This window comes from Ochotona curzoniae, unplaced genomic scaffold, assembly GCF_017591425.1.
Source record: "Ochotona curzoniae isolate NIBS_2020 unplaced genomic scaffold, NIBS_Ocur_1.0 contig_3498, whole genome shotgun sequence".
NCBI classification, from domain to species: Eukaryota; Metazoa; Chordata; class Mammalia; order Lagomorpha; family Ochotonidae; genus Ochotona; species Ochotona curzoniae.
The window spans coordinates 2,111,542-2,138,281 of record NW_024465885.1 but is presented as its reverse complement, the minus strand read 5'-3'; the positions used below and the strand labels follow the sequence as shown (position 1 = coordinate 2,138,281).

Genomic DNA, 26,740 nt, shown 5'->3' with positions numbered 1-26,740 from the left:
AGACATTTAATGATTCTCAGCCCATGGTACTGAATACCGTCACCTTCAGGGTGGCCTACCATCAACCCAGATTAAGAGGAGACCCTTTGGGGAAGTGCCCTAGGCATTACAATGTACAGGCACACCAAGCAATGCGGATGGACAGTCCAGACCAAGAGCCAGTGCGCTAGTGAATGCAGGGAAGTACAATGGCTACATCCATGTGTACAACCAAACATGGAAGCAACAATTTTGAACTAATTATCTGCTGAAGCTTATCTTTTCCTCAAGATTTACTGATATTTGAGAGAGGGGATGGCATTGCAGCACAGTGAGTAAAGCTTCCATCTGCAATGCTTGCTTCCCTTACAAGGGCTGTTCTGAATCCCAGCTGCTCCATTTTCAATTCAGTTCCCTGAAATGCTCCTGGGAAAGCAGGAGGAAATGGCCCAAGTGCTTGAGTTCCTCCATTCCTGTGTGACACCTAGTTGAAACTTGACTCCTGGCTTTGGCTAGATCCAGCGCTGGCCACTGCAGCCATATGGAGCATGATTCAGTGGATGAAAGACTTGTCTCCCCTTCACGTGTAACTCTGCCTTTCAAATACATAAATATTAGGGAGGAAAAAGAATGAGCGAGAAAAAGGACGCAGAGATCTTCTTCCATCTTCTGTTTGACTCCCCAAATAATTGCTACAGTCAGAGCTGGGCCAGAAGGAAGCTGGGAGCTAATTCAAGCAGGTGTAGGGCCATGGCCTGCTCTCTCGGGTGCACTAATAGGAGGCTACAGAGTAGCCAGGGCTAGAACCTGCACCCTGATGGGATGCAAAGGAAGCCCACACAGTGCTGGACCGCCCTGCACACCCTGAGGCCTTTCACTTGAGCAAAATGTTGTTTTCTGGCGTTTCTTTTCCCATGGGTACATTTTAAAGACAGAAAAGTAACCAATTTCTCCTCCATGCCCAGCTCGCTGCTGACTGTAAAGCCTGCAGCTTTGGAAACCTACTTCTGTGATGTTCCCAGAGACCTCTCGCCCAGCGAGGAACTACTTCAGTTCTAAACTGCGCTAACATCCATGTGCGGTGGTCACGAAACTTCTCTTACACACAGAAAAGAATCTCCTACCAAGGGACACGAAATTCACACCGTTTACATCAGAACAAAAGGCAAGATGCTGTATGCAGTCTTCATTGTTGTAGTGCCTACACACACCAGGCTACTCTGCGTTTCAGAAGTGCTACGATTACAATGTGTTTTGCTGGTTTTATAACAAGCACTTTCAGGGCACATCACAGATAAAGGGAAATACCCATGAGAACTCTACACTCCGAACCAGTGTCCCGGGAAAGAGGGAGAAGTGACCGAGGTATTGGAGAGGAAGACGGCCTGTTGATTCTCCAAGAAAGCGAGCACGTCTGTTTTAAAGAAAACCAACTGTGGGCACAGGCTTCAGGTTCCATGTCACTGAAGGACTTAGTCGGGCAATCTGTCCACGGTTCACAGGTAAGCAAACTGCCTTCCTGGCCTGCGAAGTAGGCCGGGCTGCCTTGTTTGGTGGTGTTAGGTCACTCTATCTACTTAGGCGTAAAAATCTTAACCAGGACAGAAGTTGGGATTCCACACTTGTTTAAACGCCGTGTCTCAATTCCAGATCAAAGTGAACCGAGAAGGACCAGACCCGCAAAGCAAAGATGCAGGCTGGGGAGAGCTGAGTGGGAGAAAACTCCACAACGAAAACGTTAAACCTCAACAAACATCCCTTATCACTTCGGGAAAGATGGGAGGAGATTGCAAGAGTGTGGCCATTCACTTGTTCCACTCCTATTCAGAAGGCTTCCAAAGAGAAAAACCCAACAGCGTAACTCTCCGCCGGCGGGCTGAGAGGTGGCCTGCGTGCCGAGCCGGTCCGAGGGAAACGCACGGGACAGAGAAAGAGGAGGAGGAGGAGAAGGAGGCGGGAGGCGGCGTGAGCCGGGACGCCTGCCTCTTTATGCACCGAGGACAGCGTGGGGCCTCTCGCCCCGAGCTCCGCGCGCACCGGGCGCAGGACGAGCCCCTCCACCCCCTCGGCGGCCCTGGCAAGCCAGGGGGCGCGGGGACCAGAGGGATGCTCGGCTCCGGGCACGGGTCCCCGGGCGAGAGGCTCATCTCCGCGCAGCCCTCGCCTCCGGGAGCGGCGTCGGGGTGGGTGGGTGGAGCTGAGCCCGGAGCCGCCCCCCGGAGCCGCCCCCGCCCCCCGGCCCGGCTGTCAGCGGGGCCCCCTCCCGCAGTCACTCACCCGCCGGCAGCGCGGTCTCGACCGCGGGGGCGGCGGCGGAGGCGACCCCCGCCTGGCTCATGATCCTAGGCGGGGAAGGCAAGGGGTGTCGGAGCACCCGGGCGAGTCTCTCGGTCCGCAGCCGCCGCCTGCTCCTCCGGGGCTGGGGGAGCGCGGGCCCGGGCCCTCCTCTCCCCCGCCCCCGGTGGCCGCTGCGGCGGAGCCCGAGCCCTCAAGGCCGGAGACCCGACGGCCGCGCGGCCTCAACTTTCCCAGCCCCCCTCCCCCCGCCCCTCCCCGCCCCTCCCGCGGCCGCCGCTCGGAGAGCGCACAGCCTAGCCTGAGTGCCCCGCGCGCCCGCCCCTCGCCATCGCGTCCGCCAATCGTGCCTCGGGGTGGCTGCCGTAGTGGCCAATGAGGAGCGGGAACGCCATTGCGCTAGGCTGGAGGGCGGGAGGAGGTGGAGGGAAAACCGAGCCTGGAAGCGGCCTCGGGCGGCCCAATGAGGAGAGCCTGGGGGCGGAGGTGTGCAAGCTGGGTTGAAGGAACAGGAAATATTCTTAAAGGTAGAGTGACGGGCAGGAAGGAAAGCCAGTAGGTGAATGGGAAAGAGGTGGGCCTGGTTCCTTAAAGGGGACGCCTGGAAAACCGGGAAAAGGTGTCTCAAACTTCTTTTGTATCTTGCTCTCTGGCTTTGCCTGTCGATCGGTGCGAGTTAGCAAGTGGGAAATCTGAGGAGGAAGAGGCGCGGAAGCCTTTCGGAAAAACTGAGCAGGAAGGCGGGAGGATGCCTGAGCGAGCCGTGAGGGGAGACGGGGATCCAGAGGTCCTCGACTTCCTTTCCATGAAGATCGCCGCCGACGTGGGCTGCCTACGAACGCCCTTTATTTGCCACCACGCGCAGATTCCTGCGAGCCGAGGGCAGTGTTCAGAAATGTGCTCGGGTCTGCGCCTCTGGCTGGCGGGAGGAAGCCCACGGCACCGGGCGGGTGGCATAAAGCTCGGCGTACTCGAGACCTGGACGTGGGGATGTGAAATCGTGCGACACAGAAAAGCGTCCTCTCCAGGGTGAGACTGGAGCCCTGAGATCGCGGCCACACGTCCACTTCCCCAGTTCCGCTTGCACTTCGTAATACCACCCACCCCACCCCATCCTGTGCTAAAATAGGTGTCCCACACCTAATGGTGGTAGGATTTCCAAGTCCTTCCATAGCCAGGTTGGGAAATATCCCAGATCTTAGGTGTCCACAGACGAGGTAACTTCTCCAAACACACAGGGCGAAGCATGATGAAATTAGTTGAACCGATGTACCAGAGTAGTTAGTCATCAGCTGCTACTCATGCTTGTACAGTAGTTGGAAGAATTAGGATAGATCTTTGATACTGTTCTAAACTGTGGCATTAATGAACACTTTGTAAATTTTATTTATTCTGTGTAGGCACATGAAGCTTTAGTTGGCTTTGGCACACCCAAATCAAACCTTTGGATAATTAAGACACCATAATTCAGAGGCACAATGGTAATGGTTAATATCCCCAACCCCGCAATGATTGCATAGTATTAGTATGTGCAGCTGTAGGAAATGATGTGCTCTGTGGTCAGAATATGTAAGGTATTCTGGTTAGCAAATAATCACGTATGACATGCATGAGTTCCTAAACAACTGTGATGTGCTAGTTTTAAATGAAAACCACAAAAACTTTATAAAACCACGCAAGTGAATTTAGACCTCTATTACACACACACACTTTAGTATGACCCCAGTACAATTTCAAAGTGGAAAATAACAATAATATGCTTGATAAAGGGCAGGATATTAGTTTTTGAATTTAATTCTTATTTCCTAACTGAAGCTTGGGATCTTTAACCGCAGCCATTACCACGCTGGATCATGTTATTAATTGCATCAGGCTTATTTGGTGGGCGGCTGGCATATGCTTACAATGCTTATACTGATTTTTTTTTAAGTTAAACTGGTCATTGTCCTTGTGCAAGTTCATTTTTCACATAGTGACTCATTTCCAGCCACATGCTTGAGAGCCTCGAGTGGCATTAAGACTGCCCGTACTTATTACAAGTGGTTGCGGACATCTGGTTATTTCACGACACACTCTGTATCCTGCAGTGGATGAGGGACTGAGGAAGGGGGCTGAGGACAGCCGTGGCAAGAAGTGGGAGCCCTCATTTGTGCTTCGTCCTGGGAATCTGGGAATCCACACGAGCAGAGCCTGCATGCACCCCTCTGCTCCCCTTGCCCAGACGCCAGTGTGGGATTCGCCCCGAAACATGCAGGGTGAAGGGCCCTACGATGGCCTGAACACATTTAGAACCATGCTGGGCGGCCTTTGGCTGCCTCCCTCCTTCACTCTGTGCTCCTTTTCTCTGGCCTGCAAATTCCTGCCGACTCTGGGGGTGACCTCGCAGTTCCTTTTGTATTTGAATGATTAAGGCCCTCTCTGGAGACAGGTGAGGTGCACCTTCTCACTCAGCATGCAAACTGCTTCTAATCCTCCAGACTTCAGCTTGTTCCCGAGGTCTTTATACATTAAATCCTAATTTCTAGAATTTTATACCAATAAAGTCTATGTAAACTTTTATATGTTAGCTCATTTAGTGCACGTTTAATTTATCTACTTGCCTGCTTACTTTCGTAATTCACTATCTCCAGTTGTGTTGATACAGCATACACCTATCACCTTTTGGTGGGAAAATATCTTGGTTTTAATTGTTGCAAATGAACATTAATGTCCATCTCTGTGGATGCAGGCTTTTACTTTATTTTTCTCTAAAAGTTAAGGTAAAATCAAGATCCTTCATTTTAGGAAGGGAAAGAAAGACTTTCAACTAACACAAGAATTCTATTTGAACTAGTTTCAGCAAAGCCATGAACTTCACTTGCTTTGTTCACTACCACCCCCCACGGTTTAGAAGAGGAGGTCCTAGGGGCAGACATTGAGACACATCTGCAACACTAGCATCCCATGTTGAGTACAGGCTTCTGGCTTCTGCTCCAACTCCCACTAATGGGTCTGGGATAGCAGTCCATGAAAGCCCAAGTACCTGGGATCCTGCAATCCTGTGGGAGACCAGGATGGACACCTGGCTTTGGCCTGCTCAAGTCCCAGATGATGCAGCCATCTGGGAAGTGATCTATAGATGAAGATGTCTCTCTCACTGTAACAGAACTTTTTAAACAAATGATTAATCCATTTGTGAGAACAAATTATAACCATTGCATCTTGTACACCTACATAATCTCACAAGGAGAAAATGCTATTGACAGACCATAGTAAAATGTCATTGAAGGTTCTTGAGAAAGTACTCATCTATTAACTGTGTAATGTAGACTATCATGTCCAGTAGCATGTTGTTTAACTTCACAGCAGTATCAATTTTTCTTCCTGTTGTTTTATAGTTTTTCACTTGGGAGGATTTAAACTGACATGTCCAGATGTGAGAACATGGTGCAGGATGCATCTCTACTTCTGGATCAATGATGGACTCCCAGCAAAACTGTTGGATGTGTCATGACACTGGGATGCTGGACTCTGCCATTGTCCATGCCCGCAATGATGGACTTAATGACTGTTTATGAGGAGCTATACTAATATAATGACTTGGGGGAACTTAGTAGGGGAGGGGTTAGGGAAAATCCCAGGGCCTACGGAATAATAATAAAGAAGATAAAAGTGTTCATCTAAAATCAACTTCTTAAAAAAGTACTTTTCTGTTTTTATATGTCAAGTTATGTGTTAAAATTTCATTTATATTAAGCCTGTTTATATAGTTCCTAAGAAGCTTATTACGCTTAACAAAAGATTGCTAGAAAGCCCACATCTTTATGAAGAAATTCCAATACTAAGCAGTATGTTTTCATAAGGATAAGAGATCTTATTGAGCTCAAAACTGTTCAAAGAAATTTTTATAAGTACATATCCTTAAAGGTTTAGGCCATTTAGATGTCAGGAAGCTCTGCATTTAGTTTTTGAGGACAGCAAACAAGTAAAACTGTTCTCCACTCCCAATCTTCCCCTTGCAAGCACCAGCATCCCACAAAGGTGCCAGTTCCTGGCATAGCCACTCCACTTCCCATCCAGCTTCCTGCTTACAAATTCGGAAAGCAGTAGAGGATGGCCCAAAACCTTAGGACCTGCCGATCATACTTAAACCAGTAAGAAACTCCTGGCTTTAGATTGGCTCGGCTAGTCACTGCAGCCATTTGGAAAGTGAAACCAGTGAATGGGGAATCTGCTTCTCCTTGGCTCTGTAAATCTGCCTTGCCAATAAAATAAATCTTTACAAATTATGCCATCCAGAGTGTCTCCCCAAATGACAGATTCAGGCTTTTATCATAATCATAAGCCTTTTCCCTCCCTTATGGTTGCATTTATTTGCTAGTATTTTTAAGTTCCTGTGGGTCAACCTTGGACACAAAGACCAAGGTTTCTCAATTCAGGGCTTTCTACCACAGTAGTTATTCCTTGGAAAAATTCCCATAGGCTCATTGATTCTACTTTTAAGCATAGTATTTAAGTTTTCTGAAATACTCAAAACTGCCAACTAAAAAAGCCACCAATCTGAGTTTCCTCTTTAAAATGAGCCACAAGTACTTGTAGATCATTCCTTTTCTTTTATATTCTGAATTGTATTGTAGTGCAGTGCTTTCCTAAAGAAATGCTAACCTGGGCCCAGTGGTGTGGCCTAGTGGCTAAAGTCCTTGCCTTGAATGCTCCAGGATCCCATATGGGTGCCGGTTCTATCCCGGCAGCTCCACTTCCCATCCAGCTCCATGCTTGTGGCCTGGGAAAGCAGTCAAGGAGGGCCCAAAGCCTTGGGACCCTTCACCCGCGTGGGAGTCCTGGAAGAGGTTCTGGGCCATTGCGCTCATTTGGGGAGTGAATCATCGGACGGAAGATCTTCCTTTCTGTCTCTCCTCCTCTCTGACTTTGTAATAAAAATAAATAAATAAATCTTTAAGAAATGCTAACCTGTATGCAAATAACCCTTCAGAGACTAACACAGGATAACTTCCTCCAACACCCTGCCTTGGTAGTCAACACAGCATTTCCCAGAGTGAGTGGTGTGAGAGTCAGTCTCCTAAAAGACCTGATCAAAATTCTATCTTAATATTCATATCCTTGTTATTCCCTCCCACACTGTACCAGGCTGGTACAATGGTTGCCAAGTATGACTGGTAGAGTATGGCAAATATAAAGTCATCTGAGTCTAACGAGTATGTTTCTGCTTATGCTGGACCACTGGCAGAGGCCAGATGGCAGCTGTCACTCAAGCAGTCCTACAGAAAGATCCACAGTGAGGAAGAGAGGGACCTTGTCGCCATGTGAATAAGCCATCTTTTAAGTGATTCCTGCAGTCCTTGTCAACACTGCAAGCTGATACAATCCTGGATGACAGCTTGGCTGCAACCTTATGAACTCCCAGAGCAAAACCATCAGCTAACTGCTGCTCTTTCCTGTCTCAGAGTGTAGGATTAAGGGGGGAAAAAACCTCGTGGGATAATTTGTTTTAAGCAGATAAATTTCAGAATGATATGCTAAGAAGTGTTAAAACATAATAGCAAAGATCAGTCACTGTTTCTCAAATGCAATCAGAAAAATTCAACAGCTCTAAGCACAGATTAAATTTTGAGCAAATTTTCCTAAATTTTAAATTCACATTTGATATTCAGGAAAACATCAGCTTCAACTCAACTATGAGCTCCTTCCTCATATAAAAAAACAAAAACTGTGAATGTTATCTATACACAGTAATTTGCAGTCTAAAGTGTTACATCACACTCAAAATGTCATACTCAAAATATAGTAGCAGGACAGCTCCTCAGATCTGTTTTTCTCTCATTAGGATCAAACTGCAGATGATGTTGGATAGTTCTATCAAGTTCCAAAAGGTGTGAAAAAGGTAACTTGATTTACACCTGGATGGCTTTAGTAAAATGTGAAATAACAATACACAGTAACTATATTGAGCACAAGCGCAATTTTCCTTGATATTCAGACACCACAGATCACTACCAGAACATCACATAAGTTTATTTCAGATGTAACAGCAATGTTAAAATTGACAAATTTAATCTTTTCTGCACCAAGTAAACTTAGCCATTAGATTTTTTTTTAAGTTATCCCCTCCAAAAAACTGAGGGAGCTTTTCTTTTTCTACCACCACACATCAGTTTCCCAATAGTTCTCTTTTTGGAGGGCTTTCAATTGAGGAGCAATTGCCTTTGAGATGTATTTCAGAGCTTCTTTCCCAAAATGAAAGCAAATCTGGACAAATTATATATTGCATAGATTCTCTACAGATGCTTTTTGTTAGAACCCAAATGGAAATAATCTATAGTAAAATTTTGATTTAGCTCACAGTAAAAACTATCTGTCCTAAAAAATATGATGTAAATATACCGTGATCTTCCAGTTAACAAGTACTGTTTCACTTCAAAGATAATTTTTATCACATATCAAAATAACCAAATCAACATGGGACATTACATTAATCACTACTGATTCATAGATATATGAACTAGACTTAGCTTCTACCTCTTCCATCTCCTCTTCCTCTCTAAGTGGAAGTTTGATGTACAACAATAAATCCTTTACAAACATTTACAACTTAGAACAAGTCACTGAGTAGTGTGGAAAAAGAAAATCTATAACAGGGTGCCTAAAACATTCAATTCAAAATTTATTTTTTTCCTCCTTAAATAATGTGTACTTTAACTATGAGGCAGCTATTCGGTTTTTCAATAACATTTAGGGATACATTCAAAGGACTGATTACAGTCCAGGTGAAATGGTTGTAGAAATAGAGGCAGTGTCATTACATATCAAAATCTACTTTGATATCTGGAAGTTTACAAAAAGGCTGAGTTCTTCAAATTAATTATGCCTTCTGTGACTCAAGCACTCTTTTCTTGGCAAGATCAAATTGAAACTTACTCATGAAGGTAAGGGTACTTACTACTAAGCTCTTCTTCTAGATTTAGACTGTTCAAAAGTTTAAGAAACTGATACCGAGGAAACCTGTATGGTCCTTCCTACATTTAGCTATATGGAGATCAGAAACCTATAAATTCACCCATCAACTAATTTTTCTGTATTATTCTTGGCACTTGAGACTGATAGTCTATTGTACTTTGTACTTTCACATTCTCAAACAAAAAGTAATAAAGTGTATATAAACACTTTGCATAATAACGGTCATTTAACACATCTGGAGATGAGACTTCTATATCAGCATTTATATAACAGGATAAATATTGTGATATTCCATTTAAAGCCAAAGCTCTCTTCTCCAACAAGAACAATTTTTTGGGTCATCAGTACTGGTAATCTGTTTGAAATGGGAGGAAAACATGAATATTTTAGATATCTCCTTAGAGCAAGTTACCAACCTGTCAAAAGTCTCTCCTTAAGCTCCAGAGAACTATCTGGCACACACCAGTCCTGTCAGTAGAGGAGGTCACAGTGACATCTGCTCACTAATACTTCGCATTTCCACATTTGCAACAAAAGAATCACTATGTTTAATAACTCCCCTTATTCCAAATCCTTAAACTCAATGCATATGCAGAATCTAAGCAAATCTGGGATCTTCTCCAACAGATAAGGAATAGCACAGCTTTGTTACTCTCAAAAATACTGTCTATTCTTATGTCTAGCATCTTCTCGATGCTAAATACATTTACTGTGCCACAAGTACAGCTAACCTTCCTTTCAGTTTTTTTTTTTTGTCAAAGAAACATCTGCAACAGGATTATTTAAGGGTATTGACCTATAAAGACATCAACTCCATTTTTAATACTAAACTATCACTGTATTTACTGAAGAAAAAGAATAGGAGAAATAAAAACTTGAATCACAAAAACTTCTTTAGGTCAGTTAAAGGCCATATTTTCTAGCTGGGATATTAAGACAAAATTAATCTCGCCAGCCCAACTGTTAAAGTTAATGCCACAAGTAACAATCAACAGCAGGAAAACCAAACCTGCAAGCAACCAGCCCACTCCAGCAAAAAAGCAACATTTAAACCAAAGTATAACACTACTTACCCATATTGCCCATCCACCAAGACAAGAAATAAATTGCTTTTAGGAACCAAAATAAGCTTTAGTATTTCTTACAAGGATAGCAATGGTTCAACTCCTGAGAGTGAGAGCTCAGAAGGTGGAGTGAAGGCAATGTCAAGGGATTATTATCCCACAAACAGTCCTGAAAAATGCAAAGTACCACAAACACACTAAACATGTCCATGACTTAGAAAACAAGATATTGCTGCTACTTCTTTCATCTTCTGAAATAAGTTTTTGTAGGCTCTGCCCTTCAATGTGAAAGCAGGACATTCAAACAAAAATTAGCGAAAAAGTTTAAAATTATTTGACACCCAGATTTTTGGGACCATACATCTTACATATCTACCTTCTATTTCCTTCAATGAAACCACCTCACAAAAATAAGAGAAAAATCCAAACATGATTTTTTTTAAGTCATTGAAAGAACAAACTTTTACAGGAAAGAGGAAAAGAAAAACTAAGAAAAAGGAAGGAAGAAAGCTAAAAGAAAGGATTAGGGGAAATCAATGGGCCTCTCTTTTATTTGGCGACAAGCAAGTGCAAGAAAGTTCATTTGTCATTTGTTCAGTTGTCTATCTTTTGCACATCAGAATTCTGACCAGAAGGAACTTTGAGGTTTTTCTGTAGTACGTGAGCATCAGCTGGCTCTATCCTCTTATAGTAGTTCTTCTTTGTCTCAATAATCTCAAAGCCAAACTTCCTGTAGAAATCAATTGCCGACTCATTGCTGATCTGAACATGCCTGAAGTACATGAGAAGGGAAAAAAAGTTAAAATGTATTAGTTTTGAACTGTTTTCCACAAAGTGTCAAATTGCTTTGAGCTGGAATTCTGTAGACATTGGGTTACATTTTCTTTATAGTTATCAGTGCTCACAAAAGATCAGTTATTTATTGCAGGAAAGTTTTGAATGACAATTTTATGATTTTAACCTAGTCCCTACATTTCAATACAGATGGCTGAGATTAAAAAGGCTCAGAATTAGTGATTATATCTGCAACCAAAAAGAGTAAAGTATCTTAAGTATATTTTTAATTGAAAAAGACTCAATTCAAAATGGATTTAAAAAGATAGAGATGATTCAAAGCCCATATTAACATCTTCATAAAACATAAAAATTAGGATCTCAAATGCCTATCTCCTCCTTTTAACTGAAAGATCATGCTATATATGAAAATACTATATAGCCTCTTGAAAACAAAGTATAATTTCAGTTAGATAATCTAATTTTAGTGAACAAATTCTACTACAAATAAGCACATTACTGATAGCCTTGAGGAAAATCCAAGTGCAGACAGCATAGTATGAAAGAAATAGTATTAATGCTGTTTTATTATGCAACATCTGAGTTTTAACCTGGTTTCATTCCTAACTTCGGAACTCTAATCTGAATATAGTACAGCAAAATCAAGTTTTAAATCAATTTATTAAAACACATATAACTTTGTAAGTTCTATAATTAGCCCTTTATATATGCTAGTTCTACACTCACAGATTTAACCAATCAAGGGTGGAAAATATTTAAAAAGAAAAAAGAACATCAGTACTTTTCCCATTATTTTTTCCTCAGATTTTGGTTTCTGAGAGTGGTCCTTGAACCAACTGCCCTGAGAACACATGGATCAACTAAACTGCCAGTGTTTCCAAAAACACAAAGAAGTAATCCTGTTAAAAAGCTCACTAGAGATTTCCCTCCCCAACTGATTAAATAAACTCTTTAAAGAACACTGAATATTATTTTACTTACAGATAAATGTTGTCAAAAGTGCCATCTTTCTCACAGATGTTTAAGACATGATTTAACATTTTTGTCCCTATTAGACGTGGGGAACAAGAACAAGTTATAAGTAAATATCCTCATAAATCAACATTTTAATTACAAACACATCTTTTTGACATCTTAGCCATAATTCAAAACCCTTTCCCCATTTTCTTTTAAGGAATAACATACTTACTAATAGTCAAGTATACTAACAATGTTTCTTTAAAGAAGCTTAAAAAAACATAAGAATTGTACCTATTCCTAGCCTTCGGTAAGGTGCCAGACATCCTAGTGTCATGATGTACAGCCTCTTCTGATTCTGTGAATGATCCACCCTACAGCACACCGCACCGACAGCAATGTCGTTGAAATAGGCTGCGACAGAAAATGTAAGTATTAAAATTCACACAGCATAATACAGTGCTTAATTCTTTCCCTTTGCAAAGAAACAAACTATCAGTGTCAGCACTTAATTTTATCAGTTATCCTAAGAATATTAATGAACTTGAAACTTGTACTCTTGCAGGAAATTTAAGCATCCTCTCAATTAAAACTAAATGAAAATACACAGATACATAGAAAAAATAAAAATCCCAAACATTCAATATTTCACTTTAACATTCAAGTATTTTATCTTGATTTCTCTGAAACATTCCTCAGAATGTAGACCATCCCATTTCCTTACTTGTTAAATAAGGATACTGCATTAATTCTTTCTGGTCTGTTATTTAAAAATAGAGTTCATGAACACTGAAGAAATGAGGGAAAAACCATATACCAAGTTTTGCTAGCTCTCCAACCTCCAGCACATCCTTGTAGAATTTGTCATTGTAACTGACTGGAAAGATGACTTGGTTCAACCTCTTCAACTGTTTAATATTGTGTGGGGTCACATCTCCCAGCTCGATCCGGCTACTGGAACAAATCAAAATGTACTCAATAAAATATAATTAGCATCACTCATTTAAGATGAAGATATCAACAACAATGTGTCTTAAACACTTATATTTGAATTGTGAAAACTTTAATGGGTAAATGACTGAATGATATCCACTACTTTTATAATGTTAAAAAAACACTGAAGGAAGTGTCCACTGATAAAGAACTAAGGAAAGCAAGCTACCCCTATATTGTTATAGGGATCTCTGTTAACACGATTAGTAAATCTAACCTTTTCACACCGAATTTGTATTCCTGTGAACATTACCATTTATTAACCTCTGTCATTCAATCAAAACCACTTATAGCTTTCATGTAATATATGCGTGTAACAAAGGATAAATGCAATAACCAACAACTACTTGAAAAAGAGATAATTACCACAAATGCTAAAGCTTCCCTACAGTTCAAAGCTCAGAAAAATTCAGATCCATCTACTGAGTATTGAAAAGATGGACACTATCTGATATTGCCAGTTAGCAAATGGTACCTGATACGCCGAGATGAGAATGTAAACTGAGGGAATATCGAGGATAATTCAGCATTACGGACTAACAAGCTAAAACAGCATATTCCCTTTATCCAACTAATCAGCTTCTTAAAATTTTATTCCAAGAAAATCAGTCAAGTAGCTCTAATTATGTACTTTCTATTCTGAAACAAAGAGGTATTGTTCAAAATTTACATTATGGATGTCCATACACTTTTTCAGAACCAGAATCCTCTGGATTTATGAATTTATATTTTGAAAAAAAAAAATCACAGTCTGAGCACGTCTAAGAAAACACGTAATCAAAATAACTGGCTTCATGAGAAAAAAATTAAAAGCTTCAGATAATTAGCAATAAAACCTTTTCACTTTAGAGTTAAAAAAGGGACTTTTAAATAACTCATGTTCACTGTTTCTGTAATGTAAAGGTTGAGTAAATATAACAAAGCAAACTCAAAGATCTGCACAATTTTGCTACTGCCAGCTCTATAGTAGCATTGTCTAAATACATTATACGCCTTTTCAAACATCCTAACAGTAGATGATAAACGAAAAACAGCATCAAGTCAAATCGAAAAATAAAGGAATGTTCAAAAAAGCTTGTAGTAGGGCCCGGCAGCAATAGCCTAGCAGCTAAAGTTCTTGCCTTGGACACGGGCACTAGTTCTAATCCCGGCAGCTCTGCTTCCCATCCAGTTCCCTGCTTGTAACCAGGGAAAGCAGTCCAGGATGGCCTAAAGCCTTGGGACCCTGCACCCATGTGGGAGACCTGGAGGAAGTTCCTGGCTCTGGACCAGCACAGCACCGGCAGTTGCGCTCACTTGGGGAGTGAATCATCAGATGAAAGATCTTCCTCTCTCCCTCTCTCCCCTCTTTGTATATCTGACTTTGTTTAAAAAAAAAAAAGCTTGTAGCAAACAGCAGGCAATTTTGCAGGTAGTGTTGTATATAGTGACTCGAGAATCTCAAATCACAGCACCTGTTGCTTCCAATCCAGCTCTCCATCAAGGTGTCTGGGAAAGCAGCTGAAAATGGCCCAAATACTTAGGTCCCTGCCACTCACAAGAAGCTTCGGTGAGATCTAGGCTTCTAGCATTGGCTTGGCCCAACCCTGGTTGTTCCCATTTGGGAAGTGAGCTAGCAGGCAAAAGGTTCAAGTGTGTGCATGTTCAAATAAAAAAATAAAGTTTCTATTATGGTGAACAGAACAGAGAAAACAAGAGTGAATCATTAGGGGATAAACAGCTTAATGTCTCCCTAATTAAAACAAAAAGGCATGAATTTTTAAAAAAAAGTACACCATCACAGAAATTATTTTGCGAAACAAGTTTATGCGGGAAGAAAATGACCAGAAATGAGTTCATCAGAATATGCTATACAATTCCAAAACATCCATTAAACTTAACATTATCAACAAAATTAAACTTTAAATAGTTTAACATGATATGTCTGGCTGAAGCAGAATACTTCTGTAATTCTATCACTTAGTACAAAATTATTTTAAGATGTGGAATTTCTAAATATATCACAGCAATGTCACCAACTTCTAAGTATAATTTAGCAAAGAACATGTAGTATGAAACACAAACCAATGAGGAATACACAGAAATGTCAAGAAAATGAGCCAATCACCCTGCATACTCAGGCTTTTAGAAGTTAAAACAACTTCATTCAAAGATAAAAGGAAATCCAAAGTCGCTAGTAGAAAAAAATGTAAAAGCAAGGCTTTAAAGACGTTTGTGACCTGGGGCACAGCAAATTACACAGTTGCCTGCAATATAAAAAACTGCACATTAGAAAAAAACAATCATGGCTTCAAAAAATTTACCTTCCTATTTCCATGAACTTTTTGAAGTACCCTTGTATTAAAATGAGAGCACACTACTACAGAGCTAAATTTGTGGCTTCTCCTGCTTTACTCATTTATCTACTTAGCCCCTATTGTCACCAGACTTTACAATTCTAACCACAGAAAACTGAAAACAGCAGCTATTAAAGGGATTATCCTCTTAGCTCAAGGAAATTTGTGATACATTGTTTTTAAAAAAATTTCAAATTGTGGCTCCATGGCTAAATCCTCCCTTTGGAAGTGCTGGGACCCCTTAAGAATGCTGGTTCATGTCCTGGCTGCTCTACTTCCCATCCAGCTCCCTGCTTGTGGCCTGGGAAAGCAGTAGAGGATGGCACAAAGCCTTATAAACTGTACCTGCATGGGAGACCTGGAAAATGATCCTGGCTCCTGGCTTTGGATCAGCTCAGCTTTGGCCATTGTGGCCACTTGGAGAGTGAACTAGTAGATGGAAGATCTTTGTCTCCTTTCCTCTGTAAATCTGGCTTTCCATTGAAAACTAAACCTTACAAAAAAATTTCAAATCATTAGTCAAATTTAAGACACTTCAGACTACCATAGTCAAATTTTCAGAGTACACATCTAAAAGTGGGAAAGGCTGTGAATACATGTGACACAGCAACTGTGAACATGCCTATACACATTTGTATTAAATCCTTGGATTTGGAAAATACAGCTACTTGCCTGTCTCTTTATAGAGCCCATTAGCTATTAATCTGGTCAGCAAAAGTTCAGTTTGCTATATAGTCAAACTTGATTAACACAACAGTTGGGATTACAACATGGACATAGAAAACATTTGCATTAGAAAAGTGGAATGATAAGATGAAACAATGCATGCTGGAGCGGGTGTTTTAGGACAGGCTAAACTACTATCTGGAATGACAGCCTAGCCTATCATCAATAGCATGTTAGTCCAAGGTCTGGCTATTACTCTTACCTTCCTTTTAATGCACTGAGGAAACACTCGATAACGGCCCTGTCATTCATACAGGAGACCCACCTAAGTTCTGGGATCTTGACTTCACACTGGCCCAGACCCAACTGTTGCAGGCATTGTGGAACAAACCATTAAATGAAGTATGTCTGCCTCTGTCACTCTCCCTTTCAAACAGGTAAATAAAGATATCTTTAGAAAGAAAGAAAGAGAAAGAGAGAAAGAAAGAAAAAAAAGCAAGCAAGCAAGCTAAGTTTTAGCACAGTAATATAATAAGTAGTATCAGAGCAGGTACTTAGCCTAGTAGGATATCCATGTCCCATACTAGAGTGCCTAGGTTAGATTTCTGGTTCAGGTTCAAATAAGCAGGTTCCTAACACCCACATAAGAGACTGTACTCCAGACCTGACTAGTCCCAGTAACTGGAGACATGTGGGGATTAACACGTCATCTGCCTCTCAAAAACAAATCAAAACAGCAAAGAACAAAAAATGGGGTCAATGTAGTAGTACTGCAGATAATCCTCTGCCTAAGTGTTGGCTATTCATTTGGGTGCTGGTTTGAGTCTCAGCTGCTCCACTTTTTAAGATTTTTAAAAATTTTATTTGAAAGGCAGATTTACAGAAGTAGAGACACAGAGATCTTCCACTAACTAGTTCACTCCGCCAGAGCTGAACCCATTTAAAGCCAGGAGCATTGTTCCTGATCTCCCACATGGTTGCATGAGCCAAACAACGTGAGCCATCCTCCACGGCTTTCCACAGCCATCAGCAGGAAGCTGGATTAGAAGCAGAGCAGCCAGGACAGAACTGGGGCCCAAATGTGATGCTGACACCACAAGCAGAAATGTATCCTACAATATCTGCACCAGCCCAGTTGCTTGCTCCATTTCTGATTCAGCTCCTTCCTGGTGGCCTGGGAAAGCAGAAGAGGAAGAGCCAAGTGCTTGGTCCCTGCACTCACATTAGTTCCAGAAGCTCCTGACTCCCAGCTTTGGAACAGCCCAGATGTCACTGTAACCATTTGGGGAGTAATCAGTGGATGGATAATCTCTCTCCCACCCCTCTTTCTGTAACTCTTTCAAGTATAATAAATCTTCAAAGAAACAAACAAAAGCTTTGTCTCAATCCATTATCTACTGTTGTTGCAACAGTCTAGGTAGTAAATTATAACTGTTTATAATCTCATGGTACTCGGGAACAGAAGTCCAAGAATGACAGGCTATACAGAGTAAGGGTCTTGAACCATGCCCTCCAGTTATAAGGACCTTAATGTATTAATCCCATCTTAAAGGCCTCACCTTTCTTTAATTTAGTTGAAAGGTGGAGAGATGGGGTACTTGGGAGTGGAGTGAGACAGACATCTTCCATTCACTGATTGACTCTGTAAATGGCCACAACAGATTGGCGTAGGCTTATGCCACTCCAGGAGGCTCAAACTCCATCTAGGTCTTCCACATGGTATTGGGGATCCAAGTACTAGAGCTATTACCTGTTGCCTCCTAATGAGTACATTAGGAGCAAGCTGGAATAAGAAGCAGAGCAGGACTCAAAACATAAGCACTTTACTATAGGATGTGGGCTTCTTAACTGTGGATCACTTACCACTTCTAAGTCCCACCTTTTAACACTGTTAGAATGGGTTGAAATAGAATGTATTTTGACTTGAGTTTTGGAGAAGACATTCAAATCATATCAAGTACCCAAATACTCAGCTTTTAAGGATAATGCCAGTTTTGTTCATTTTACTCAGAATTGTAAAGACAAATTGAATAGCAATATTCTAAAATGCCACAAGATGGGGATATGACTCTACAAAAGAGGGACTTCTCTGTACAAAGTGACTTTTGAAGTTTTAGAGCACAAAGTGAAAATGAAGTATATAAAGAACTTAGAGATCATTTAACTCATGCAATAACCCAGTCATGGTTGGTAAGTAATTTGTCCAAAATGACACAGAACAAGTTGGGGGGGGGGGTGGTCATAATTCCTACTCTTCCTTTTTTTTAAGATTTACTTTATTTTTATTGGAAAGTCAGATATACAGAGAGCGGGAGAGACAAAGAGAAAGATCTTCTATCTGCTAGTTCACTCTCCAAATGGCCCCAATGGCCAGAGCTGTGCCAATCTGAAGCCAGGAACCTGGAGCCTCTTTCAGGTCTCTTACATGGGTACAGTGTCCCAAGATTTTGGGTCATCATTGACTGCTCTCCCAGACCACAAGTAGGGAGCTGGATGGGAAGCGGGACTGCTGGGACTAGAACCTGTGCCCATATGGGATCTCAGCATGTGCAAGGTGAGGACTTTAGCCACCAGGCTACCACGCCAGGTCCAAAAAACTTTGGTTTTTTAAAAAATGGCCTAGCATAGCATCATCAAATACAAATTTAATTATAACCATATACGTAATTCAAACTTTTCTAGTATCCACATTAACAAGACAAACAAAAAACTCCAGGAGAGAACACAGAAATAACACTGTACAGGAGAAAATCAATTTCAGCCACGTAATTCCAAACTGCTTAGTATCAACATTAACACAAAAAGAAGAAAAATGATTACATGTGCAAGCAAAATAAAACCAATTATGAATATTTTTATGTCAAGTTTTAAAAATCCAGTTTACTATGCTTAACAGCACATCAATCCCGGTGTTCCTCTTCCTCAAAACCATTTATCTATTTGAAAAAATGTACATTTAGAGTTGTTCAGTAACTTCAGACATATACAAAGCGCACTGCAAGTTCCTCTACAGCAAAGAACTGTATTAGGTAGGATTAACACCTTGCCAAAAAGTATGGAATAAATTTAAATATATAACAAAACAGAAAAAATAAAGCAAGGTTGGGTGACAGTACTACTGAAAAATTCTGTAGCCATAAATGTAATACATCACATTTTCATTTTCATGACTGAAGTTATTTTTTTAGATATATTTATTTTTATTGCAAAGTCAGATCTACAGAGAGGAAGGGAGATAGAGAGGAAGATCATCTGTCCAATGATTCACTCTCTAAGCGACTACAACAGTCGGAAATGCACCAATCCAAAGCCAGGAGACAGGAATTTCCTCCAGGTCTCCCATGCAATTGCAGGGTTCCAAGGCTTTGGGCTGTCCTCTACTGCTTTCCCAGGCCACAAGCAGGGAGCTGGATGGGAAGTGGGGTCGCTGGGATTAGAACCAGTGCCCATATGGGATCCTGGTGCTTTCAAGGCAAAGACATAAACTGCTAAGGCCACAGCACTGGGCCCAATGAAAGTTATTTCCATTGGTTGCCATTTGTAGTTTATTGGTTACTCCAGGTTGTTGCTTTATGTAAGACTTTCAAGAAGGCTTCTGCTGACAAAACAATGCACAACAATAACAGGAATACATACATTGGACAAACAACAACAAATATATTTCTTTAGATGTTGCAAAGCTGAAAGTCACAGCTAATACTTGGAAGAAAAAACTGTGAGTCAAATGATTTCCAAAATACAGCCTAAGAAAATGTAACAGAGAAAATAATCTGGCATGGCAAAGCACCACTGTTTTGAAAGATAATGCTTCATGAAAGATAATACTTTATGCATGACTTCCATGAGGAGATTTCAGTTAAGAGTCAATGCACAACAATACAAACTAACAATACAGACTACAACAAGAATACACATTTCAGACCAATAACAACAGTAGTTCCATTTCTCCCACTACTAAACACAGGTACAATAATATTCAATAGTAGTCAGGATATTGAAATTCCACTTTCTTCTTTCCTTTAGCAGTAAAGTGAAGTAGGCAAGGATCTGTGTAGACTTTGGTCTTTGTGTGCACTAGACAAGGGCAGGACAAAGTACGGAAGGCGGCTGGACATAGAGTATTTCTCATGGCAAGGCTGCTCCCCTTCTCTCCTGGCCAGAGAGAGTTGCTCAGAGGGGTCAGACATTGATAGAGTAATTGTTAGTTAGCATGCTTGCCAAGTCCAATGAAGACAAATAATATACCTAGCAAACTTACAAACAAGCCAGAAATCTTAGGAAAGAATTGACCCATTTTTAAAAAGGATTTATTTTTTTATTGGAAAGTCAAATACACAGAGAAGAGACAGAGAGGAAGATCTTCCATCTATTGACTGATTCCCCAAGTGGCCTCAACAGCTGTAGCTGATTCAATCCTAAGCTAGGAGCCAGTAGCTTCTTTTGGGTCTCCTGCATGAGTGCAGGGTGCAGGGTGTGAAAGCTCTGGGATGTCCTGGACTGCTTTCCAGGCCACAAGCAGGGAGCTGGATGGGAAGCAGTGACACCATGATACCAATCAGGGCTCTTATGGGATCCCACAGCATGCCAGGCCCAAGAATTAAGCCATTTTAAAAAAAGATTTATTTTATTTTTATTGGAAAGGCGGATATACAGAGAGGAGAGACAGAGAGGAAGATCTTCCGTCTGATGATTCACTCCCCAAGTGAGTGCAATGGCTGATGCTACGCCGGTCCGAAGCCAGGAGCCTCTTCTGGGTCTCCCACGTGGGTGCAGGGTCTCAAAGCCTTGGGCCGTCCTAGACTGCTTTCCCAGGCCACAAGCAGGGAGCTGGATGGGAAGCGGGGCCGCAGGGATTAGAACCGGTGCCCATATGGGATCCTGGGCGTGTAAGGCAAGGACCTTAACCACTGTGCCAGCAGAGAGAGAGAGAGAGAGAGAGAGAGAGCTCTTCCATCTACTGGTTTAGTTCTCAAGTGCCAAGGTGCAGAGTTACGCCAAGCCAAAATTTAAAAACTCTATACAGGTCTCTCACATAGAAAGTAGGAACTCAATTATTTCAGCCACCATCTGCTGCATCTCAGATTGCATGGATACTCACGCTCAGGCGTTTTTACATGCAACATGGATGCCCTGAGAAACATCCAGTACCTAGAGATCTTAAATGAAATCAAGGTTATGCCCTAAATGTTAAGGCAACTTGTCATACCAAGTAATATTTTGACAGCAGGCTGTTTAACAAACGCCTGATTCTCACAGAAAATACTATCAGGTGTTACTCTGTGAAAAGTTAGGCTTGGTGAGATTGAGCTGGTAAAAATATATTGAATTACAAAGAAATTATATGTTGAGAAATTATGTACATGAGAGATACTTTTTATTAGAACTCAAAGTCACCCATACCAGATAGGGGGAATCATGTTGGTTTTATCTGGCAGGTAGAAATATTTTCATTTTTCAAGTTGTAGAGCTCCAAAGAACATCCTGTTCTAGTTTGATATTAATTATCCCCCTATATTAGGTTTTCAAAAGCAGCCATAACATGTACAAGTCTGTGTAGCACAGTGATTTGCTTACATTCAGCAGGCTGGGCGGCTGACAAAGGTGTTCCCAGAAACGGCTTCTCCTGAAGCTTCTTTCTTGGTTTGCTGAACCTAGAAATTCCTGACTAACTTGTGCTCACAGTTTTATCATTAGTTGTCTATAATTCTGAGAGACCATATACCAGTAATGGCAACACAGCACAAGCCACCAATGCATACCTGAATAAGTAACATTTAATTACTAAATTTAATCTTCATTAACTAACATATGCAAATATCTGATCTTATGCCTTATGGAATGGCTGTACCTGATCATGACGGATTTTTTAAGTCCCACTCACATCTTTATATTTGAACGCTACATCTGTTAGGGAAACAATCGTGATACCAGTAGGTTACAGAAATTTATCTCAACACTACAAAGTACTTGCTAAACTTCAGTATTTTAATGGACAAATCACAAATTACTGTTTCTACAAAAATATGAACTGCAAGTTAATAAAAATTGTCAAATGCTACATGGGCCTCCTCAGCTCTTTTGTTTCCATTGAAAAAAACAGCAATATAGCTTTTTAATACACACAAAAACATCCCCATGTAATAAACACATTAAGAGATACAAAATATTTCTAGACTCCTTTGTTTCCCACTGCATAATCTTTCACCTTATGTTCATATTCTAGCTACATTTGGTCAAAATGGCCTCCTTTCAATGATTCACGGTCCTGTGTTTCTACCACTGCTATACCTGGTATCCCACTTGCATTCCTATCTTGCTAAAAACATTCTTACCAGGGCAAATTTGCACTTCTTTACTACAATTCCAGGGTGAACCAATTTTATCTTCTATTACTCTCACATCAATCTTGGCTGTCTGTGTGGAACCTGGTTGAATATCACCTTCCTTAGGGAGGAATAGGCAGGAACAAGCAGATCATCACCTACAAATTCAAGCTACAACATCCCAGATTCTCAGGAATAAGCAACTTCGGTAACAAATAAAGCAACATCTCTTAATACTCAAATTTCAAGATACAAACAGACCTTGTAGTTAAAATCCGGAAAAGTATCTACTAGAGAGAAAAGAAAAATACATCCCAATACAATGGAATGTTCTACTGCTACCACTCCCACAAATTACAGTTGTTAAAATATAAAGACAGGGTGTGTCACCTTTGTAGTACAGCACGTTAAGCGGAGGCCTGAGATGCCTGCATCCCATGTGAATGCCAGTTTGAATTCTGTCTTCTCCAATTCCAATCCAGCTCCCTGCTGATGTGCCCAGGAAAGCAGAAGCTAGCCCAAGTCTTGGGCTCCTGCAATGCTTGGGAGATGGAGAGGCAACTCCTGACCCACTCAGCTCCAGCTGCTGTGGTCATTTAAGGAATGAATTAGCAGATGAAAGAACTCTAACTCTGGCTCTCAAGTAATTTTTTTAAAAATTGTAAATTAACTAAAATACAAAATGAAATGGAGTAGCAAGCTAATCCCTCCTCCTCCGTGGTGCCAGTCTCTCATGTGGGTACCATTTCTAGTCCCAAGCTGCTCCACTTCCCATCCAGCTCTCTGATTGAGAAAGTAGTGCAGGATGGCTCAAGTCCTTGACCCTGCACTCATATGGGAGACCAGGAGGGGGCTCCCGGATCCCAGTTCTGACCAGCCCTGCTCTGGCCACTGCAGCCATTTGGGGAATGAACCAGCAGATGGAAGATCTTTTCCCCCTCTTCCTAGCTCTTTTTAAGTAAACAATAACTTAAAAAAAAAAAAAGGATTTATTCATTTTTATTGGAAAGTCACATATACAGAGAGGAGGAGAGGTAGAGAGGAAGATCTTCCATCTGATGATTCACTCCCCAAGAGACCACAATGGCTAGTGCTGCGCCAATCCAAAGCCAGGAGGCAGGAACCTCCTCCAGGTCTCCCACATGGGTGCAGGGTCCTAAAGCTTTAGGCCATCCTTAACTGCTTTCCCAGGCCACAAGCAGGGAGCTGGATGGGAAGTGGAGCTGCTGGGATTAGAATCGGAGCCCATATGAGATCCTGGGCGTACAAGGTGAGGATCTTAACCACTATGCTATTGCGCTGGGCCCTAGACAATAACTCTTTAGAAACTTACATATATATTTTATAAAAAGATTAATAAGTTTTAAAAGTTCAAAAGAGTCCAATGTTGTGCTGCAGCACATTATGCTACCTCTTCCAACACCAAATCATATTGCCAATTAAGAGTCACAGCTGCTCAACTTGGAATTCAGCTTCCTGCTAAAAAGCCTGGGAAAGCAAAAGACCAAAAAAGTACTTCTATCTATGCCACCAATGTGAGAGGCCAGGGTGGAGTTCCTGACTCCTGCCTCCGCCTGACTGAGACCTGGCTGCTGTGGCCACTGGGTTAACAATCAGTGGATGAACACCTCTATCTAACCCTCTGCCCTTCAACAGACAAGAATGTGCAATGTGCAAATCAGTTCTGCAGTCTGATTTCATGTGTTTTAACTCACTGTTCAGTAAATAATATAATTTAATTTAAAACCCACATAATTATAACCAGTTTCACTTTCACACGCTGTTCCAAATCAACAGGACACTAGCCATATTATACATGGTGATAAAACTCAAGGACTTTATCGTCTTCATACAATTTAGTACACACTGTCCTCACTTGTTCAGTGTCTTACAGATTCTATTCTTATGAAATTATGCTAAAAGTTCACAGTAAAAATAATTGTGCTCCCAATCCTAATCACTGAACTATACAGGTGAGTCCTCTTCATTTCTGGATGCTTTACAAACATTATTATTCTTGACTTGCAAGCTTCACGTTCCCTTTAACTCTAGCCAGTTAGATCATTTCTAGGGATCAGCCTGTTACTGGGTTACACATAAGCATCGATTTGAAATAAAAGACAATTGATTCCTGAGTATCTTGAGAACAGACTGCGAGTATCACTGACTCCATTTCTATGCCAAGACAGTATGTACCTGAAAGGACACCACACCCATGAAGACAGCTAGATCAAAAACTTTTAACATTCACAATAATTCCTTAGAGTCCTCTTTTATAAAATCATACCACAACTTCAACACTAATAACTTCTCAACTTTATTATTTTGAAAGAACAAGACAAACACGTGGAGTGTCCCTGGTAACATAAACAGGAAAAAGACAGCAGTCATACTTAATCACTATGGTCTACTAGAAAAATACAGCTTTCAAAATATAGCGGATCACAGAGAAAGCTCAACTTGCTAAACCATGATTCAGGTGGCAGACGTAATACCCACACTCAGTAATTCCTAACTGGAACTCTGCAGAACTCTGAAATAATTTAGGTATTGTGAAAATTTGTTTCCTAAACTGGAAGGATTCTTTGCACAAATATACAATTAGCCACTGGAATGAGTATCTGGAGTGTAGAGCAAAACGGCAATAAAGTAACTTGTTTCAGATTCAGGATCAAATTAAACTGCTTTAGGCAACATGAGATCATCTAGAAAACTTATTTTACTCTCAAACAGGCCGCTGGACAGTTTCAAAGATTCACTAATTCACAGCCCAGCTACCATTCTTCGATGGTCTTACGTTAATAGAGAACAAAAACAACAGCCAGCATTTCACTGCTTTACAATTTACAAGCTTCTATTGCTCTAAGGACCCTAGGGCCAAGCTCCCGAAGTGCTGATTCGGGAACTGCTGTGAACACAATGCTATGTAATGTACCGGAACAACAGAAAAGGTAAGCAGGCCTTGGAGATCAAACAATCCTTGATTTAAGAGGGAAAGTCTGAGCGCTCCTTCCAGCCCCGGACACCCTCACGCCCCTCGGGGGGCCAACAGTCAACACCTGCAGCAACAGCTCCACCTACTGACCCGGCGCACCTCCTCCAACGTCTGGGCACCCCGAGTCCCCGCAGCTCGCGCGCTCCCCCTCCTCCACCCGCTCCGACCCAACCCAAATCCAGTTGAGTCACTAGCTCTTCACACTCCTCCCCGGGCTCTTCATTCCCAAACCCTTCTCTCCAGAAGATTCTGCAGAGCTCCCAAGGTTGAACAAAACGCAAAGGTTGTCAGAGGCTAGGGACTCCCCCTCTCCCCCCCCAGTGCCGAGCCTGCATCCGAGATGGAGGACAAACAGGCTCCCTTCCACCTCAAGCGGCGGGCTGGAGGCTGGGCTCGGCCGGGCGCTCCGGGGCAGGAGGCCCCAGGCCTCGCAGCGCGCTGCCCGCTCGGCCCACACCCGGCCCTCCGGGCGGGATTCCTCCACTCCGGGCTCTCGCCTCCGTCCGCCCGGCAGTCAGACCGGCCCGCGCCTAGCCTCCGCCCCCCTCTGGAAAAGCCAAAAACCCTTCTCCGTCCGCCCCGGGCTCCCGTCCTTCGTTCCAAGGGCCTCGGCCCTTCCACCCCGCCGGCTGGGCCCTGCCCGGCTGCCCTTCCTCACCCTTTCATCTTCCCCGCCTGCTGAGGCCGTCGTTCCCGCCGCCGCCGTCGTCGCCTCCGCCGCCTAGAGCTCGCAGCCTCGCCCTGAGCTCGGGCCGCTCGATCCCCCCAGCCGGCCTCCTCGCTCGCGGCTGAGCGGCTGACAGAGCCCGCGAGCGTCGAGCGCGGCCCTGAGCCTCCGGAGGGGCTGGGACGGGTCTCCCGCCGCCGCGAGGGCGCCTGCGCTGCTCCCACACGTGCACCCGGGCCACCAGGCTCCCGCCCGCCGCCGCCAGCAGGACCCGCCGCCGCGCGCTGGCTTTTCAGCCCGCCCCTCAGCGCGCCGGCGCGGCGGCCGCCCCGCGCGCAGCCGCAGTCCGCGCCGCCGCCGCCCTCCCCCTCCGCGCCCGACCTCCATCTTGGCCCGGGGCCTGCGGGCGTCGCGCTCGATGCGGCGCGGCCGCTGGGGGCTTGTCCCGCCGGCCCCGGCGGCGAAATCCAGCCTTTTCCGCCCCGGTGTTGTTGTCTCTCTCCCAAACCAGTCAGTTCAGGATGTCCAGACCCTGTTCTTTCCAGATTGGCCAGTAAAATGCTTTACTTTTTTTTCTAATAGGGCTTTGTAACGCTGGTGTTTGAAACTGAAGCGATATGCTTTCACGTCATGAGCAGCCAGCCGGCTGGACGCCCTGGTTGCCCGCTGCACGCCGTTGTTAGAACGCGTGACCGGCCCATGGCTGCTTGCATGGG

The 26,740-nt window shown here is 42.7% G+C and overlaps 2 protein-coding genes across 4 annotated transcripts in view; both read right to left on the bottom strand.

Annotated features, from left to right (window-relative positions):
• Nucleotides 1-2,394, bottom strand: part of USF3 (upstream transcription factor family member 3) — a 49,122-nt gene extending 46,728 nt beyond the window's left edge. Inside the window, exon 1 of the mRNA XM_040980465.1 lies at nt 2,257-2,394. The gene's annotated coding sequence lies outside the window, so the exon portion shown is untranslated. The remainder of the gene's footprint in view (nt 1-2,256) is intronic.
• A 5,875-nt stretch (nt 2,395-8,269) lies between these two features.
• On the bottom strand, nt 8,270-26,277 carry NAA50 (N-alpha-acetyltransferase 50, NatE catalytic subunit). 3 transcript variants are annotated; one of them, XM_040980464.1, is made up of 7 exons: nt 24,255-24,283; nt 15,908-15,913; nt 13,874-13,880; nt 12,862-12,995; nt 12,339-12,458; nt 12,069-12,135; nt 8,270-11,064 (listed from the first exon to the last, which is right to left on the bottom strand). In XM_040980464.1, coding segments are annotated over exons 2-7 (507 nt in total). In that variant the 5' UTR covers nt 15,909-15,913; nt 24,255-24,283; the 3' UTR covers nt 8,270-10,886. The 3 variants fall into 3 exon arrangements, with proteins under 3 accessions (XP_040836398.1, XP_040836396.1, XP_040836397.1); XM_040980462.1 differs by lacking the exons at nt 13,874-13,880; nt 15,908-15,913; nt 24,255-24,283 and adding an exon at nt 26,016-26,277 and having other exon boundaries at nt 12,862-12,998; XM_040980463.1 differs by lacking the exons at nt 13,874-13,880; nt 15,908-15,913; nt 24,255-24,283 and adding an exon at nt 26,016-26,277.
• Nucleotides 26,278-26,740: the final 463 nt, after the last annotated feature.

Excerpts from the sequence above, each read along its gene's own strand:
- NAA50 (XM_040980462.1), bottom strand. Across the intron at positions 12,136-12,338 it reads TTACCGAAGGCTAGGAATAG|GGACAAAAATGTTAAATCAT; the intron begins GTACAATTCTTA and ends CACGTCTAATAG. Across the intron at positions 11,065-12,068 it reads ACTTTTGACAACATTTATCT|GCATGTTCAGATCAGCAATG; the intron begins GTAAGTAAAATA and ends CATGTACTTCAG.